The sequence below is a fragment of the Populus alba genome, chromosome 2, assembly GCF_005239225.2.
Source record: "Populus alba chromosome 2, ASM523922v2, whole genome shotgun sequence".
Taxonomy (NCBI): domain Eukaryota; kingdom Viridiplantae; phylum Streptophyta; class Magnoliopsida; order Malpighiales; family Salicaceae; genus Populus; species Populus alba.
This window is the reverse complement of record NC_133285.1, coordinates 6,656,945-6,675,047: the sequence shown is the minus strand read 5'-3', so window position 1 is coordinate 6,675,047 and position 18,103 is coordinate 6,656,945. Positions and strand designations below refer to the sequence as shown.

At 32.4% G+C, this 18,103-nt stretch overlaps 2 protein-coding genes across 4 annotated transcripts; one reads left to right on the top strand and one right to left on the bottom strand.

Moving 5' to 3' along the window:
• Positions 1-2,530: 2,530 nt before the first annotated feature.
• Positions 2,531-4,892, top strand: LOC118042144 (actin-related protein 2/3 complex subunit 5A). 2 transcript variants are annotated; one of them, XR_012169269.1, is made up of 5 exons: positions 2,531-2,746; positions 2,816-2,888; positions 2,965-3,065; positions 3,925-4,285; positions 4,569-4,719. XR_012169269.1 is itself a non-coding variant. In XM_035049724.2 (4 exons), the coding sequence occupies exons 1-4, from the start codon at positions 2,643-2,645 to the stop codon at positions 4,702-4,704; spliced, it is 414 nt and encodes a 137-aa protein (XP_034905615.1). In that variant the 5' UTR covers positions 2,533-2,642; the 3' UTR covers positions 4,705-4,892. The 2 variants fall into 2 exon arrangements, 1 of the variants encoding a protein (XP_034905615.1); XM_035049724.2 differs by lacking the exon at positions 3,925-4,285 and having other exon boundaries at positions 2,533-2,746; positions 4,569-4,892.
• Positions 4,893-6,575: 1,683 nt separating this feature from the next.
• LOC118042142 (homeobox-leucine zipper protein HAT3) lies at positions 6,576-9,100 on the bottom strand. Of its 2 annotated transcripts, none has more exons than XM_035049720.2 (4): positions 8,734-9,100; positions 8,307-8,611; positions 8,113-8,216; positions 6,576-7,513 (listed from the first exon to the last, which is right to left on the bottom strand). In XM_035049720.2, the coding sequence occupies exons 1-4, from the start codon at positions 8,891-8,893 to the stop codon at positions 7,171-7,173; spliced, it is 912 nt and encodes a 303-aa protein (XP_034905611.1). In that variant the 5' UTR covers positions 8,894-9,100; the 3' UTR covers positions 6,576-7,170. The 2 variants fall into 2 exon arrangements, with proteins under 2 accessions (XP_034905611.1, XP_034905612.1); XM_035049721.2 differs by having other exon boundaries at positions 8,113-8,192; positions 8,734-9,098.
• Between the last annotated feature and the right edge of the window lie 9,003 nt (positions 9,101-18,103).

Below are 18,103 nucleotides of genomic sequence, written 5' to 3'. Positions count from 1 at the left end.
CCTTAGCTTTTATTGTCTCTGCAGCATATCCACTAGCTTTACTAGTCCTAATAAATTTTCCCTTTAGTGATGAAGTTTTAACAGGTACTGCAGGTTTCTGATCTGATCTCAAAGAACCCTGCCCGGTCTCTCCACTACCCACTGTATGCTCATTCCTTTTCCCTCTCAAATCTTTCAACTCATCCTTTAAGCTTCTCCGTGAATCCTTTTGGAACAACGACCCACCACTGTATCTCCTCAAATGAAATGCATTCAGTGGAGCATCCGCCTTCCTGGTTGCTAGTGATTGAGAAGAAGGAGGATAAGATGCACGATAACTCTTGTTTTTCCCTAATTCTTCGGTTTCAGAATTTGGCAATTCAGAAGAAATAGAAGGTGAGGGTGAGAGAGTGGTTGGTGAATACGAGGCTGAGCTCCCTTGGAATGAAAAAGATGTCGTGGACCTGAAAGATTGTGACTCGATTTGAGTTTCATCAACTGAGAGAGGTCTAAAATGTGAAGGACCAAGATGTTGTGGACCTGGACCCCTTTGAAATGACAAAGATGTTGTGGACCTGAAAGACTGCGATTTGAGAGATTCGAACTGTGTTTCATCGACTGAGAGAGGCCTGAGATGTGAAGAATCTCCAGCAAAAGAACCTACTTTCTCTCTAATTTCCTTCCTCTCAGATCTCGGATGCCATGGGATTTCGGAAGGTAAGGCTACAGTTTCATTAAAACTCTCCTCCAAGTTCGTAGGAGGCATATCACCAAAATCATTCTCGTTTGCACTCCTTCCAGAACCATCAGTGGAGCCTGAGGCCGGGAAGCTTGTACCGGACTCGTTTTCATTACTAAATAGAGAGCTATCCAGAACCCTAATCCTCGAATTTAAACTCCTAATTGGCAACCCTAGTGGCATGTAACCATTTACTTGTCCTAGATTACCATATTCATCAAGTGAATAGTTCGGTTGAGGCCCTTCAACCATCGATTCACTCTGAAAATACTGAGAATTCCGAGCTTGAATCACATCGCTATCACTATTCTCAAATGAATTTTCAAAGCCATTTTCAGCATGTAAAGATCCACCCTTGTTTTGTTCATTACCGTTAGTATCATCAACCATAGACTCATCATCCCTATAGTACTGCGATTCAGTTTTGTTCAGTTCATGGCCATTAGTGCCATTAACCATAGACTCACCACTATAATACTGTGAATTCCAATTTTGGTACACATGTTTGTCATCAAACCCAGACAAATTTTCAGACCCATCATAAGAAATTGGAGAAACGTGAAAAATCCTAGACACATAAGATGATTGTGAATCATCAGAGTACTGGGGAGGTGGTTCGGAGTCAAAATCTTCAACATTTCTAAGAGTAAACAAGACAAAACAAACAGCAAGGCCTATGAAAGGAAAGCGTGCAAGGTCCCAAAATTTGGTGAGAATAGTAGACTGGCTGATAAAGTCAGGAGCTTGTGAAGGAAATAGTGGAATAAGAAAAAGAAAGAGCACAAAAAAGAGAGACTTACAGAGTATGTGACTAGTGAAAGATGATGACTTATTGGTTCTGGTGATGGGTTTTGAGTTGTCAAGTTCCTTGAGTGGCGAAGGGGGCTTGGTATGTGAGACAGGATCTTCCATTGATGGAGAAACAAGGGGTTTTTTAAGGTTCTGCTGTTTGGTGGGTGTGAGAATGAGGAAATGAGATGGTGGAGGTAGGAGGACTTCGAACTTCGAAGGGAAGGAAGGAAAAAACAGGAGCCAGAATAGGAGAAATCATTTATTGTGACCATTAGCATGTTTGATAGTGTCAATAATATTTTTTTAATTTTTTTAAAAATTATTTTTAATATTAATATATCAAATAAAAATATTAAAAAAGTAAAGGCGTCTAAATATAACATGTCAAACACGGAAACTCGGACGTCATTGATATTATCTTATTTTATCTCATTTGATAATTCTATATTTTAAATTCTAATTGTTTTTTCGCTCAACGTCTTTTTTGTTTATTGTTTTTTGTCTTCAAACATTATTCTCAAAACTCTTATTATGATGACACTAGGTCTTTTATCATCTTTACTTGATTTTATATTATTCAATTTTCTATTAAGATTCTTTTTTCTAAATTTTGTTTGAATTAATTTTTTTAAAAAAAGATTAGTTATTCTATTATTGTTTTAAAGATTATATTTTCCAGCATAAATAGATATAATTTAATCATTGGATATTTTCATTTTTTGAAAAAAGTTTAAGCCCAGATAATTATAGTTTATTTGGATATTATACAACGAGAGATAACTAATCCATTATATATTTTAAATTCCAACAAGCCTCCTAATAAACCAAAAAAAGCTATTTTTCTAAAAGTTGTTTTTAAAATTAAATAAATAAAAACAAAGAAAATAATTTTTTTTGTTCATTTATATATATAAAAAAAAAGGTGACGAAACCTAGGCCCATGAAAAGAAAAGGCGAAACTTAGCCTGCATTGATTTGAACCAGGCCCTGGCCTTAGCCCAATAAAGAACGATCCTTATTCACAAAGCATCACGAAGCTGTATCGAAAACAGGAGACGGCGCCCAAGGCTCAACCGCCACCCCCCGTAGCTAAACGCTTAACTTCCCCATCGTTTCACTGCAAGGAGAGCGAATGGCAGGAAGAGGGGAAACAGTGAAAGCAGAGAATGCAGAGGCAGAGGCTATAATCACAAGAATCGAACACAAATCTCGCAAGATCGAAAGCCTACTCAAACAGTCAGTAATTATCAATCATTTTGCAACTCAATTTTGGTGTTTCTGTTTGTGATTCTTTGTTTCTTTTAGGGGTAGACCTGTCGAGGCTCTCAAAACGGCACTAGAAGGCTCGCCTCCCAAGACTCGAGACGAGCGATGCAAGGTTTTGTCTTTCTTTCTTTTTTTTTGGAAAAATAAAGGGAAGTTTTGATTTTTATATATATTTTTTATATGCGTAGTCAGCGAATTGGATCGTGGTGCATAGAGCGATAATGGCAATAAAAGATGTGGATGCATTGTTCTCTGCTTTGGATCCCGAGTACTATGATATTCTGATGAAGTCAGTCCTTCTCTTTCTCTTCCTTATTTTCATTTCTAGTTTTATTTTATTTAACTTTCCCATCACCTGAATTTACATTTACAGTTAGAGAGTTGTAGTTTAGTTCGGCTCGATTCGATCTCTTGGGTATCCTCAATACTGATCATAATTTTTAAGTTGTGCGTGCGTGATATTACTGTCGTATGAGGACTCACTCATTGTTAATGACATTTTTCTTTTCAATTTTGTTTCAGTGACGAATCAGAGAACCTTGTCCTTTAACGTTGTGTTTTTTTTTTTTCAAGAAAAACAAATAGAGAGTTGCAGCCTCTTAAGAATTCGAGATGGTGTCGACCCTTTTTCGGGATTTAGTGAAGCCACCTTATGTCTAGGGTCTATGATTGTGAATGATATGTCAAGCAACGGTAGTTTTTTTAATTTTGTGGCTTTTCTCATCCATAGAAGAATTCTTGGCAAAATTATAAATTGGGTCTTTTAAAATATTTAAAAAATATTTTTTATTATTTTTGTATGTATGTTTGACAAGTAAGACCTTGAGCAATCTTCATTTCGTATTCGTATTTGAGAACTTTTGTTAAGCGAGGACAATCTTTATTTTATAAAGTATAATTGATAAATATATATATTATTTATTATTGAGGCTTTTTGTTAAGTGGAAGCTTTGAGTCATTGCTCAAACGTTCCTTAGCTTAATCTGCCTTCATCTCAAGGTTAAACTTTATTGTTCCTTCAGCCTGTTTAGATATTTTACCACTTCCTCTCCAAATATATTGAATTTTCATCATTTCACGACTTTTAACTTACTTGTGGTGTAATCTTTTATTCATGAACTGATGTTCGATCAATTTCAAACTTCTAGCTTGGCATTCACGGCTCTAAACTTGAAATCACTTGGAATTTGTAGCAGCTACCCATTTTTCTGCTACAAGAACGAAGCCAGCAGAGAGTTAAGATATTTCTGTTGGTGTGATCATTCATGAAAACTAATTATTATTGCCAATGGGTTTTTATCTTAACGAAGCCCTTGGCTAGTCTTTATTGGTTGTAGAGAATATTTTTCGCCTGCATGTTGCTGATCGTTAGTAAACAGCTCCTCAACATAAAGCTTCTCTGTTTACTAGCTTTAAACTTGTGTTTACTCTAGAAGGATTTGTTTCATCCTGGCACATTTTGGATCTCTACTTGTATGTGGAAAAAAAAGCTGACCATGAACTTCAAAGGTACAAATGAAGCTGACGTGCTTCAATCTTGTTCTTGGCTGAGCTTTAATACTAATAATCACATGCGCAGTAATGTGGACATAGTTGGCTGTGGGATTATCAAATCCTTACCGGTTTGTGTTGAACACTAAGAGCAGCACCCCGTCACCCAAATGCCCGAAAAGGAATGGGTGAATCGAATCTCCATCTAGCATTTCATGTGGTCTATTCATTTGTCGTTCTCATTGTTTTTGTGAAACGATCTGCAATAGAACATTAATCAGTGATGTCATATATTCCACAGGTACTTGTATAGGGGATTGTCTACTGGAGATCGGCCCACATGCGACCAATGCCTGCGGATACATGAAAAATTGACGGAGAAAGCTGGCATGGGTTGCATATTGCGTTCCCTTGCAGACACTGTGAATACCGTTTGACTGGATCGTGTACACCAGATGTTCAAATTTATTCATCTGTAATATATAATTTTGAACGATGATAATGTGCAGGAACCGTCAGGGTTTTATGTTCCAAAAGCTTTGCCTTGCCTTAAAGCTTGTGATTTGGTACCTGGTTTCTTGTTTCATTTTTATTCGAGCAGGTCATTCTATTGATGAGTCTTAAATTAGCTGCCAGCTACGTACCTACCTATCAGACAAGATTGTTTTAACTTCGTCTCTGAATCATTGTGTAAGAGCAACTGAAATTGGATCACATGTCATGGTAATGTAATTGATGCGGGATAAAAAAAACTTACAAGAAAAGCGAAGAACCAAGAAGAGGAAGCCAAAAAAAAATAGCAGAAAAGGTTGAAAAAGTCTGAAATTTTGTACTTTTTATTCAATTCATCAATAACTGTTTAATATTTAAAAATAGAATATAAATATTAAAACCTTAACTACATTGTGTTTATAGCCTATTAAATAAAAAATTCAACTAGTAACTATATTAAATTTAATAAATAAAATCCAATAATACAAGGGTTAGGCTATCTTTATAATCATATGAAAATGTAAATCATGCCCGGGGTCTGATGTTCCTTTGAACATGGATTTCTGTTTTTTGTGTACTGCGCGAACTCCCATTAATTCCCAAGGCATAGATCTGATGGTTTTTCACGTTGAAGATTACTTTGGAAAAGCATTCGCAACCACTGTTATGAAATTCTTTATTAGAGATCGAGCCACAGAGAAAGCTGGCTATGCTATTAGAGATCGGGCCACAGACAAAGCTGGCTATGGTTCAATATTACGTTCTGAAGAAGACACTGTTACCGTTTGACTGCATCAGGAGCAGATCAATGCGAAAACTTCTACGGTAGTAGTATATATAATTTCGAGGGATGATAATGTGTAGAAACTATCAGGGTTTTGTTCCAAAAACCTTTGCCTCGCCTTGAAGCTCGTGATAAAGACATGAATCTTATTGTTTCATATTTTATTCAAGCAGGTTGTTGTTTAATTTGTTTCTCAGATCTTAAATTTCTGCCCAGCTACCTGCCAACCTATTAGACATAGATTCCTGAACCTTCTTCAGTGAACCAATGTAAAAGGAGATCTGAAATTAGTTTGCATGTAAGATAAAAGGGTCAGCCATTAATTTTTTTTGCCCTGTGGATTTGCATGTATTTATGTTTCCTGCATTTTTAGACGTATCAATAAATGCATAGCGTCCAGGGACCAAGACACAATATCACCCATCAAATTCAGATTTCTTTCTTTTTTATATATTTTTGTGATGGGAGAACGTTAAGTTCTTGGAAGGAATCCTTTTCAATTAATGCGTTATGTTTTGCTCAAGGCCTGAACAGCTGAAAGGGCGGCTAAACTCTCTTTCTCTTCATATGAGGGCCTCAACCCATAACGGTGGTTCATGAGATCATGTTTGACGGATATGATAAGAACTTGTGAGATCATGTTTCAAACTCCACCCCCAATAATGTGCAAAAAACCCCTTCGTCCATCTTTATGAATTATCAGCTAGTCTCATGGGTCCTGTTTTCACTGACAATCACATCGAGTTGGCTACACGTCTGTCTGGATTATCTAATCCTCACCTGAAGGATGTGAACTTGAGTTCCTCTTAAAAAAAAAACGAAAAACAAAAAATTTTGGTACCAGATATGTAAAATTCAACAATGATTTCATAGGCAGAAAAGAAACGTACCATTTTAAAAAGATTCACCTGCCATACGCTATAGTATTGTGGACAAGGAATGTGCTGACACACTTGACACTTAAAAAGATGAATATTGCAGGTCAAATAAAGAAGGATGGACATGGAAGCTTGGGAGCAGCGGAGCCAGACATGTTTAATATCTATTAATTAATTGTAATACTACAGTGGATAAAAGAGATCATGAGCCATGTGACATGAAATTCTTCTACTATTAGCCATCCTTGTATTCTTTTGTATAGTAAGGCATGGAGACATGCGTAGGAATCACAAGAAGAACCTGGATATCCTTCACAACGCTAGCTGACAACCAATTCAATTACAAAAGCCACCAATAATCTAAGGATGAAGAGAAGCATTTCTAGTTAACATATAGGATGACCAATCATTCCTTCACTAGAATCACTAAAATACTATCCTCTTTACATGGTAGAGCCACTTTGTCCACCACCAATCCTACAATAATAAGCATGAAGATAAAGAATTCGGATTCCGATGTCGTCCCTTCCAACATCCTACCACTTGCAAGCACTAAATTGTGCAACTAGCTAGTCCACTCTTAGCTAACTGGACCTCGCCAAAATCGCATCCTAACCATCACCACTGATTGTGTCTTCTTTCGCACTCCTCTCTGTTCCACATTCTCTCACGTTTCTCTGGATATTTTATCCTAATTACTTCCATCCATTTTATCTTCTTACAATAATAGCCCTACTTCAAACAAACTATCATGAACTAGAAGCGGGAGCATCAAAAGTTCGATGGTGGATAGGCATTGCTGCCCAAGGGTTAATGGGCACCGGTCGTTGTGGTTGGGGGGTCGTGGCAATTGGAGCAACAGCAGAGGACACGACAGCAGCAGAAGATGATGGTGCCGATGAGACAACACGTTTGCATGAAGGACACATGGTGAGGGTGGTGGGAGGGTTCACGTGCATGTAGAGCTGTGGGGAGAGTTTCAGTGCTCTGAGCTCTTGCACCTCCTTCAGTAACCTCCTGTTCTCCTCTGTTAGATTTTCACAGCACCTCTTTAGGTACTCGCAATCTACTTCAGTTTGCTTCAACTTAGTCCTGAATCAATTCGACAAGGAAATGTTCACTTTTCAGTTTTAATTCACTCCATTTTCCTCAGCATAAAAACAGTTCAAAATCCATTAAAATCACGCTAATTCTGAAAACACCAAAATGTAAAAGCGGTCATCCATTTACCAGGCAACCAAACACCCTGCTTGTACATATTGAAGACTGACTCAACATTAAGTATGGATACTAAACTTTAGCAGTCCTGATGAATTTACCATTTCTTTTGCCTGCTCAAAGTGTAGACGACGCATGAATATGGTAATGCATTATTACAAAGAACAACAGTTGTTGAAAACCCTGGATGCAATTATAATTAATTAATTAATAGTCCATCCTAAGTGGCATTAAATTCTAGATCATTCAAAATTGGAGGAAACAATTTTTTCCATAATATTGTAACAATTATTTTTAAAAAGTATTTCATTTAAAAAACATTAAAATAATTTTTTAAAAAAAAAAACAAAATTCATTCACCACATCAGCAGATTTTCTCCAAAATAAGAAGAAAATTATATCCTTGTCAATTCATTTGATATTCGCTCCTGCAATGCCAAATATAGCCCTGACAAAGTGGGGAAATATCTCACCTTGCTCTTCTGTTCTGAAACCACACCTCCACTTGCCTTGGCCTGAGATTCAACTGTTTTGCCAAAGCCAGCTTTTCCTTCTGCAACCACAAAACCACCACGTACTTCACCAAATGACACCAAAGCCAGAATCAAAAACCATCCTTGCATAAAAATAAAAAATAAAAAAGATTAAGCCAAAGGCTACTACTCACGGGATTGAGAGTAGTATGTTCCTTGAAATTCTCTTCAAGCACTGAAGACTGTTTCTTTGACAGTCTCAGCTTCTTCCTAGAAGCATCACCACCATCTTCATCATCACTTCCGCGAGAGCAAGAGGCTCTCTCTGCTTCTGTTTCTTCTCCAATCTGTTCTCTTTCGCTTCTTTTACCACTGATCAAGCTGGATAGTGCACTGTTTGGTGAAGAAACCCCAGTTTCGTCATCACAAACTGCCACAGCAGCCGGTACCCTGTTCATGTCAATCCCTCGTTGAAACAACCTCGTATCACATGTTCTATCTGCAATAACAAAAACAATAATGGGAATCCTGTAATTAACCGAAAACACAGATCTGAATCAAAGACAGTACTGAAAGCTTGTTTTTTTAGAGCCCAAAAACAAGAAGAAACAAATCAGGTACCTGGTGATTGAAAGAGGTCAGTCCAGGAAGTTTTTTTATGTTTGTTTTGTGAAGCCAAAGACATGAGATTTAGCTTCAAAGGAGGCTGCTGATGATGATTCCGTTGTGTAGCATATCCCAAGCTCAAACTCAAGCCCAGGCCATCATTTTTATCATCCATCTTCTCTCTCTCCCTCTCAAACAACAAAACTAAAGTTTCAATCTTTCCGATCAAAATAAACACTCCCTTTTGCCTTTCAACTGGGATAACTGGGTTTTTATTCAGGATTGTGAGAAAGCATAATGGGAAAAGAAGGGTAGAAAATGGTTGGGTTTTTGGAGCCAGAGGTGTCACAGCTTCTTGCTTTTTTCAGGACAGTAAAAGGATGGGACTTGTTATAATAAACAAATTAAACTAAAACACCTGGGTCGGTTTAACTCTTTCCATGAACAATAACCATATTTTTTATTATTTTTTAAAAAAAACATTTTTAAATATTTTTTATATTTTTATATGATTTTGATATGATAGTTTCAAAAAAAAATAAAAAGATAGAAAAGTGGTCTGACACATCTTTACAGGGATTTCACTCGCCACCCTAAATAATTCATTTGAAAAGAAAAAAAAAAAAAGGCAGCAGAGAATTATATTCAAACAAATTCTGTTTGAATTTAATAAATTTTATTAGATATTATGCCAAAAAAAAATTATATTTATTACGTTGTCTTTTATATCAAAGGTGAAGTAGTATTAAAGTGAGATCATTTAATATTATTTTTACTTGTTAACAATAGACGTGCTCATCGAGATAACTAAATGGGTGAAGTAAGGACACGTGTTTACTAGAATTTAACACAACTTTTAATTATTATTATTAATATCTTTGTAAATTGAGAATGCTCACTTATTATCTATCTATATTTTTCTTGTGATGAAAATTACTGTAATGAACGTTCTCTTTTTACTATTAATTCCACGAATAATACACGCATTGTCCGTAATTTTTTACCACTTAATTTCTTGTTGATTTTTTTTTTTAATTTGGTCACTGTTTCGCTTGGAGAGTAGTTCCTATTGTAAGGAAAAAAACATTATTATTGAAAATAACAGTAATGCATACTCAATTGAAATGCAAAACTATAGCAAGTATTAAAAAAAAACATTATATATAGATATCGTGTTATTTATATCTGGTTTTATAATTAATTATGTTTTATTTTTGTTAACGAGAGAATTTTGATTGTATGTAATTATGACGTGGATGAAATTGGCATTAGGTTACATGAAAGTATGTTACACTTTCTTCACACACAAGTGCCTTTCTTTGTTAGTTAATTTGAGTTCCACTATATATTTAGGAAACAAAAACATTGACTCGCACCAAAGTCGGCTTCCTTTGTGTTTTTTTTTTTTTATTATTAATATTACTGTCATGATCATTAACTTGAGCGTATCTCGACTAATTTCATGACTCTAAAATTAATAATTATATAATTCTTTCAATGACCCTAAAATTTGTGAAATTCAAACTAATAACTTCTAAAAATAAATTCAGTACTTGATCAGTTGAGTTACATCTTTTAAAATTTTTTCTTTATATTTTTAGATTTATAAGAGCTAGTATTAAACTAATAATTCTTTCTTGTATATTTTCCTTCAATATTTTTCAGACAGAACTTCATATATTTAAAGGAATTTTGTAATCATTAATAAAATTCGATAGGATTATGCTTATAATAAACTAGTAGTGGAGCATCTGGATTATTCTTATGGGAGTTTTCATGATGTCATTGAAGATGTTTGATCTATCCACAGTTTTAGGCCATGTCAAGTACTAAATATGCAAACCTTTCTAACGCAACCAAGGGTGGAAAAGGCATTGTTGGAAAAGGATAAGATGCTCGCAACTTTGATGGAGGATCAAACGGCTGAAATAAAAGAAAATTAAGGCTTTGAAAACTATACAACTTTGTTTGTTTGATGAAATTTCACGTGAGGTTCTTGTCGAGGAAACTATCATTGATTTATGGGCGAAGTTGGAGTCTTTGTATATGTGAATAAGAATATATATTACTTTAATTAATACCTAACATATGAATCTTTATAGTTTTCAAGTTATAATATTTATCAACAATATTTAGAATCTATATATTTGTATCAGACGTGTGTCATGTTCGCTGGCAACGAAGACTGCAAATTACCGACTACAAGGCATGTATGCACACCTGGATCAATATTTAATATGGGTCTTCATATACTTATTCACTTGTATATTCTTGTAGTGTTGATCTTTTTCTGTGATGGTATATCAGTCATGATCTTAAGAATCTTATGCCACAGCTAGTTTTACTTGTTCCAAATCCATTTCAATATAATCAAGGATTGCTTTTAGAAACCTGTTTGAAAACGCGATCATTTTATATTTTTTTAAAAATTAATTTTTTATGTTAAAAATTAATTTTTTTATATGTTTTGGATCGTTTTAATGTGCTGATCTCAAAAATAATTTTAAAAAATAATTTAATATAAAATTTTAATAATATGTATAAATTACATAGAATTTTAAGAAGAGCAAATGCAATTTTTCTATAATCATTATCGGGAATGCAGTTTTCTTATCTCTCTCTCTCTATACATGCCATAAGGTTGAGGTGAATGGTGGCACACCGAACGCAAACTTTTGTTTTGTTTTGTTTTTCGTTAGTCAATAAAGCATAGTTTCTTCGACCACGTGTTCTATGGTAATATGGTAAAATAAAATAACAGTTTTAAATTGTATATAAGCTCTGGCTTGAGCCGAGTGGGCGAGAAATAGTGTGGGAAACAAATGGAGGGACAGGTGGAGTGGAGTCACGTGGGGACCCTGCATGATTCACGTGCAAAAGCATGTGATGTGTGTCAAGTGCAACACGTGGTTCGATGTTGAACTCGTGCGTGTCATTCTGTCTCTTCACGTCCAGACACGAACTTTCCCTACAATCATTGGATGCTCTCTCTCCTCTCCTAATTCATGCTTTAAACTTCCTTTGGTCCGCAAACGCTCCCATTAAGGCGCTTACAGAGCACGCTCCTCGCACCTAGTACCACTTTTAGATAAAAAAAAATCCCTGGTTAAATCTTTGTTTAATATAGCTCATAATTTTAAAATTCGGCCAGTAATTAATCTGAATCAAAACTTAAGTTATAGGTTTTTTTTAAGTAATTAGGTTTTAACCAGGTCATTTAAATTAATTTTATTTTTTATAAATCAAAACGACATTATTTTAGTAAAAAAAACAATCAACTGGTTATAGCCAGGTTTGTTACTGGATTTTCTGAGTCAACTGGTCGGGTTATGCCGGGTTATGACTTTTTCTATTTTGTCTCTAACCCAACCAAATTTCAACTCCAGGTCAACCGGATCTCAGGTTGACCAATCGAGCCAGATTTCAAAACTATATTATAGCTCACTCAAACAAACTAGTATTGTGACCCATATAGAAATTTTTACCGTGTTCGAGATAATAATAATAATTTTATCTAAATTTAATAGATCTCAATTTAAATTTATTTGAATGAATAAGGATATTTTTATTTATTTGAGTTTGAATAATACTCAAAGTTAAAAAAAAAATAAAGTTTGGATACAATATAGATATTATCCTGTTAGACCCGACCCAAATTATGTAATAACTTTAAAGTTTGAAAATTTTACTTATACCAAAGTATATATAAATAGAAAATTCATGGTTCTCTCTTCAATACACTCTCTTCGTCTCTAGCTCTCTGGCTGCTGCTGCTGCTTTTAGTTTTTTAGCCTTCTTTTCATTTTTTGCAAACCAGCCACGCATATTCATGAATCAAATGCTCCTTGTCCAAGTTGTTCTTGTGCCAATAAACAATATCATTTAGGTTTAATTTTTGTGATAAAAAAGATTTATCAAAACAGGATTATTTAGCATCCGAGACTCGACCATGTCCAACTTTTCAACGAACATTCTATTAATATTTCATGCTTGTTAATTAATTAGTAGAAAATAGTTTATAAACAAAGTTCTCTATTAAATCTTTATATATGTGTGTGTGTGTAAAATGATAATCAGTAAAATATCAATTTTCATGAATAATAAATGATTAATTAATATCTTATATTAAAAAAAATAATTAACATGTATGTTTGTATAAAAATTTTATATAAAAAGTTTGTTATATAATTGCCTGTCTGGGTGCTTTTTTTAACTTCAAAAGTCATTGCATTTTAATTACTCTATTGTTTAATAAATTTTAGCACTGAAAGTATGGAAAATTTCGATTTTTTATTTTTATTTTTATTTTTTTTCCAGTAAACTCTTCCATATATAATGTTTGAACCCACACCTCTGAATGCAATGCAACTTATGCTTAAAGTCATGACTTCAAAACAAGTGTTAGTGTGAATGCGACAACATTTAATTTTAGAGATTTTTTAACAAGTACAAATATTCACAGTTTGGAACGAATTTAAAGATTCCCATTAATAAATGTTCACCACTTCCTATGCCCCCCTCTCACATCAATTGAGTTTGAAGTGGGAAAATAATTTTTCTCTAATAGATTGGAATAAATTTAAATATTCATGATGGTCATAATTTTGCTATTAATTTTTATTAGCTATTAATGCTTTATATATATATATATATATATATATATATATATATAAAACTCGAACTTAATATTCACAATAACACGAGATTAGTCTGATTATTGTAATAAAACAAATTGTTTACTTTAGCACGAACATTAATAATTTAGTAGCCATAGCTCCATTGTTTCTATTTTAGAATTTATAAGGTGATCATGGATGCAAGTGAAGTCACGTGAGTAGACGAGGATAGACGAGGAAGGAGGTCCAGAGGTCGCGTGTTCAAGCATATGCTTCTTGCTTACGTCTTACTTCTTCTAGACACGTGGACGCGAGCCCACATCTGAATGCGCCACGCGTGTCGTCTTGTTCCTTGCTGACCAGACACCCAATCTGATCCAATCATTTACACTTTTAGCGAGTCAATATCACCAAACAACCCTCATGCCAAACAATTTCAGAATACACAGATTAAAAAATAAAATTATCATTGGGACTTGATGGGCCAATCATGGCAGTTTCTTCTTGTTGTTGGGGCGCAGCTGCGCTTGCAGCTATTTTTATGGTGTTCGCATGATTACAATAAATTCCATGCCAAGCACGTGATGGTGTTATAGAATCTAAGATACTTACAAATGAAGTGGTTGGATAATAGATTTGATCAAATATTTTTGTTATGTGATAGGTAGCTTGATACAAGGAGCATGGTATCTGTAAATCAGTTTTATTTTTTTATGAATTTTAAGATTTTCATACTAGAAAAAAATATAATAGATATACAAAAAAATATTAAATCACAAAAACAAAGTTAGTTATTCTTATTTTAACATGTAATAAATTAACATGCAATATAGAGTGTGGGTTTTATAATGTAGCACTAAACATAATTTTATTATGAATTGCTGTAGTAAAATTATTTTTTTTTTCCTTGAAAAAAAAAATAGAAGGGTAATTTAGTTTTCTGCAAAGATTTATTGGTTATTAAAATATTATTCAGCTGTATGTTAGTCTTTTATAAAAAATTTGTAAAGTAAAAATACATTTTTATTCCATGTCAATAAAATTTAGAATTATTGACCAAGGATTATTTTTTTTATCTTCTTCTCAAGTTTTAAAATAGTAAAAAATATTTATTTACCCTTGAAATAAATAAAAAATGTAGAGCCATTGGCTAAGGTTTTTTGGTTTTTTTGTTTTTTTTTCCTTCTTGATATAATACAATAGAAATACATATTTGACCTTAGAAAATACAAAAAAACAAGGTATGCGTTTGGGGATGCTTTTGTCCTTCCACGTAAGGTTTTTTTTTTATAAAATTATTATTTCAAGGGTTATCAAGGGTGTTTTGATATTTTTATGCATAATTTTTTTTATTTTTTTTATTTAGGAAAGCTATTGGCGCATTCTCATTACACGCCACCAAGTGGGTGGTGTTCGTACTTTTTAGGCGACACGTGCGATACAATCCAAAGGCCTAACCTGGCCTTACACCATCTCTTTGAAAGCATCACCATGTTTTTTTTTTTTTTTTCCCTAATGTGGCGTGTGACGATGTATGATTGTTGGATTGTTATCATTGGTCATCTCTCTCTCTCTCTTTTTTTGCCATAAAAAATACACAATTTTCCTCTTTGTTCTTGATATTTCAGTTTTCATTTTTTTTTGAGTTATCTCATATGCTATTTTTTTTATTTGGGTCCTTATTATTTTAATTTTTTATTTTTTTCCTTGACCCTTTGTTAAATTTCTGTTGGCTTTCAGTTTAAGTTATTTTGTTTTTTTTTTCCAGTTTGATCCTCATTCTTTTGATCTATTTTTTCTTTTGTTAAAGTTATTTTTCAATTTACTTTAACCCTCCAATTGAAGTTTTCTATTTTCCCTCTAATTTATTTTTTATTTTGATTTTCACCTTTATTATTTTAATTATATATTTTTAGATTATTTTATATAATTTATTTTTTTCGATTTCATCATTCAATATTTGATTTGTTGCGAATTGATCTTCGTATTTTTTTTTTATTTTTAGTATTTCTGACCTAATAAACAGGAATCACATGTTTGGAAAATTAATATCATTTGACATCTTTATTTTTGTTTATTTTTTTTAATTGTCTTATCATTTTATATTAATTTTTTATATATATAAAAATAATTTTTTAATACAATTTTCTTTCGATTTCATGATGATGATGATGATTATGACTTTAATTTATAGGATGGATGTTAAGATATGTAGGCAAGTAATTTGTTGCTGAAACCTGCCCATCTGCTTGGAATTGAGCGAGGTCAACATAGAGATTCTACATGAGCCTGGAAAAAGTTGATTCTCCAGTTCATTTTGGTACCCTTTTCTCGGCCTTATTTAGAGCCCATCCGCAACTCGAGCCCGCGTGTCTATAGTGAGGCCTTGTTTGGTTTATTTATAGCTAATTATTTCGTGTTTATTTTGTTCCTTTGCAATTAATGCCCGGTTCCAATTTAATAATAATGTAAAACTCATTGTGGAAAATACCAAAAAAGCCCCCTAACTCCATAGTTTTTGCTAAGGCACTCTAGCTGTTTCACCATGCATTTTTATTTTTTATTTGTTTTATATTTATGAAGATACCAAATTACCTCACTGATATTATAATAATAAAAGAATCATTGTGTAAATATAAAAATACTCATTGATGCTAATTTTTATTTTTTTATTTTAAAGAATATTTTAATCATTTTATTGTGTAATTAGAATGAAAAAAAGACTTATTTATTTTTATTTAATTTAATAATGATAAATGAATCAAGTGAGAAAACTTTTATACTTTTAATAAGTAGTGTTAAGTTTTTTAGATAAAAAGATAAAATCACCACTATATTATTCCAATTAATAATATTTTTAAGTCCACTTCTTGAGTGTTTCCCAGAGCTTCATAGCTTCTTTTAATAATTAAAAAAAAAAAACTTCTTTAGATGGGGTTAGATGCACATGTTATTTTTGGAATCTAAGAAAGGATGAAGTTTTGAAGAATTTTTTTTAATGCATTAATTTAAATAAGGTAACTATCAAAACTCTGATTGAACTGAGAAATAATTTAATTAATTCTGATAGCTTTTAATTTTAGTTCGAAGAAACAGTTTAGGAATATTCTAAAAATGAAGGAAAAAAATAAATAAACTAGCAAATGTTGCCTTGTTCTGTTCCATAACTTAAATGGAAGGGGGCTGGTATCGACAGATGGGAATCGGGAGTTAAACTGTATGGCTGAGGTCTGGCCAACGAGTAAAACAAAAACCACAATTATGTATAACGACTCTCACACTTGGACACCATCGGCATGGTGTGTACGTGTCCCGAATGGGACCGCAAGAATCAGGAAAGAAAGTTACAAGACAATTTATGAAACACGATGGTAATTGAAAATATATTAAAATAATTATTTTATATTAATAAATTAAAATAATTTTAAAAAAACTAATTTAAAACTAAAATAACTTTTAAAATTTTTAAAAAAAAAAACACGTAACGTAGCCTTAACCAATAAGTCACACGAATAAATAAATAAAAAGATAATAGTTTTTCCTTCTTAGCATTTAACTGGCAACACCGGTCAACACCTTTTTCCCACCAAAAGAAGGAATCCTCGTGGTCCAATGTTGGAGCCACTTTCTGGATGCAGTTGAGAGATCAACGTTCTTGAAATAGTGATTAAAATCTGGCAAGAAACGATCGAGGATATAAAACCCAGATGTCTAATACACGTCTCAATCTTGGATTCTCGATACTAATTATAACCATTTTTTTTAATATCATATTTATTGGCCTAATCAATTATCGATTGATCCACAGAAAAACGTAATACAAGAAGAGGTGAATGTTTTTCAAAATAGGATTTGTTTATTTTTTAAATATTTTTTATGCTGAAATATATTAAAATAATATATTTTTTTATTTTTTAAAAATTATTTTTAAAATTAACGTATCAAAATAATTCAAAATACATAAAAAAAATTATTTAAAAAAAAAAATTAAATTATTTAAAAATATAATTTACACCACATTCTTAAACATTATCACATCGTGCTTAAAATTACACATGAAGAATATCTTTCCTTCATCAACTGATCTGCAAGTGAAGTTCAATTCCATATAATTTATGTTTGTTTTATATTTTAAAAATATTTTTGAAAAAATTTAATTTTTTTTATTAACTTCAAATTAATATATTTTTATTGTTTTCAAATTCATGAGTTGATGTCAAAAATATTTTTTAAAAAATTAAAAAAATATTATTAACATGTATTTTGACACAAAAAATTATTTAAAATGCAACTACAACCATACTGCCAAATAAATTACTAGCTACAAAATAATTTTTTTGTTATCGTGATATATATTGCTTTTTAAAATATTTTTTACTTAAAAATATATTTATTATTTTTAAAAAAATTTTATTTTTAATATCATCATATAAAAAATAATTTTAAAATATATAAAAAAAATTATGAGATTTAAAGATTCATCCATTAAATCAAGTTTAATAACATAATAAAAAAAATTCTTTATACTTTTTATATTTTTTAAAATTTACCCAACCATAACAGATTACGAGCCAATAAACTAATAAATTCCAAAAACCCATTCTAGATAAAAATAAAGCTGCCTTATCAGCCAAGTTTCTAAAACGCCTACACAGTAAGATTGAAGTACAAAAAAACAAAAACAAATCTACGAAGGGCAAAGTGCAAATACACAAAATTATCGAGAACAATATTGGTAATAAAATAATTAATAAGAACTTCCTTTATCC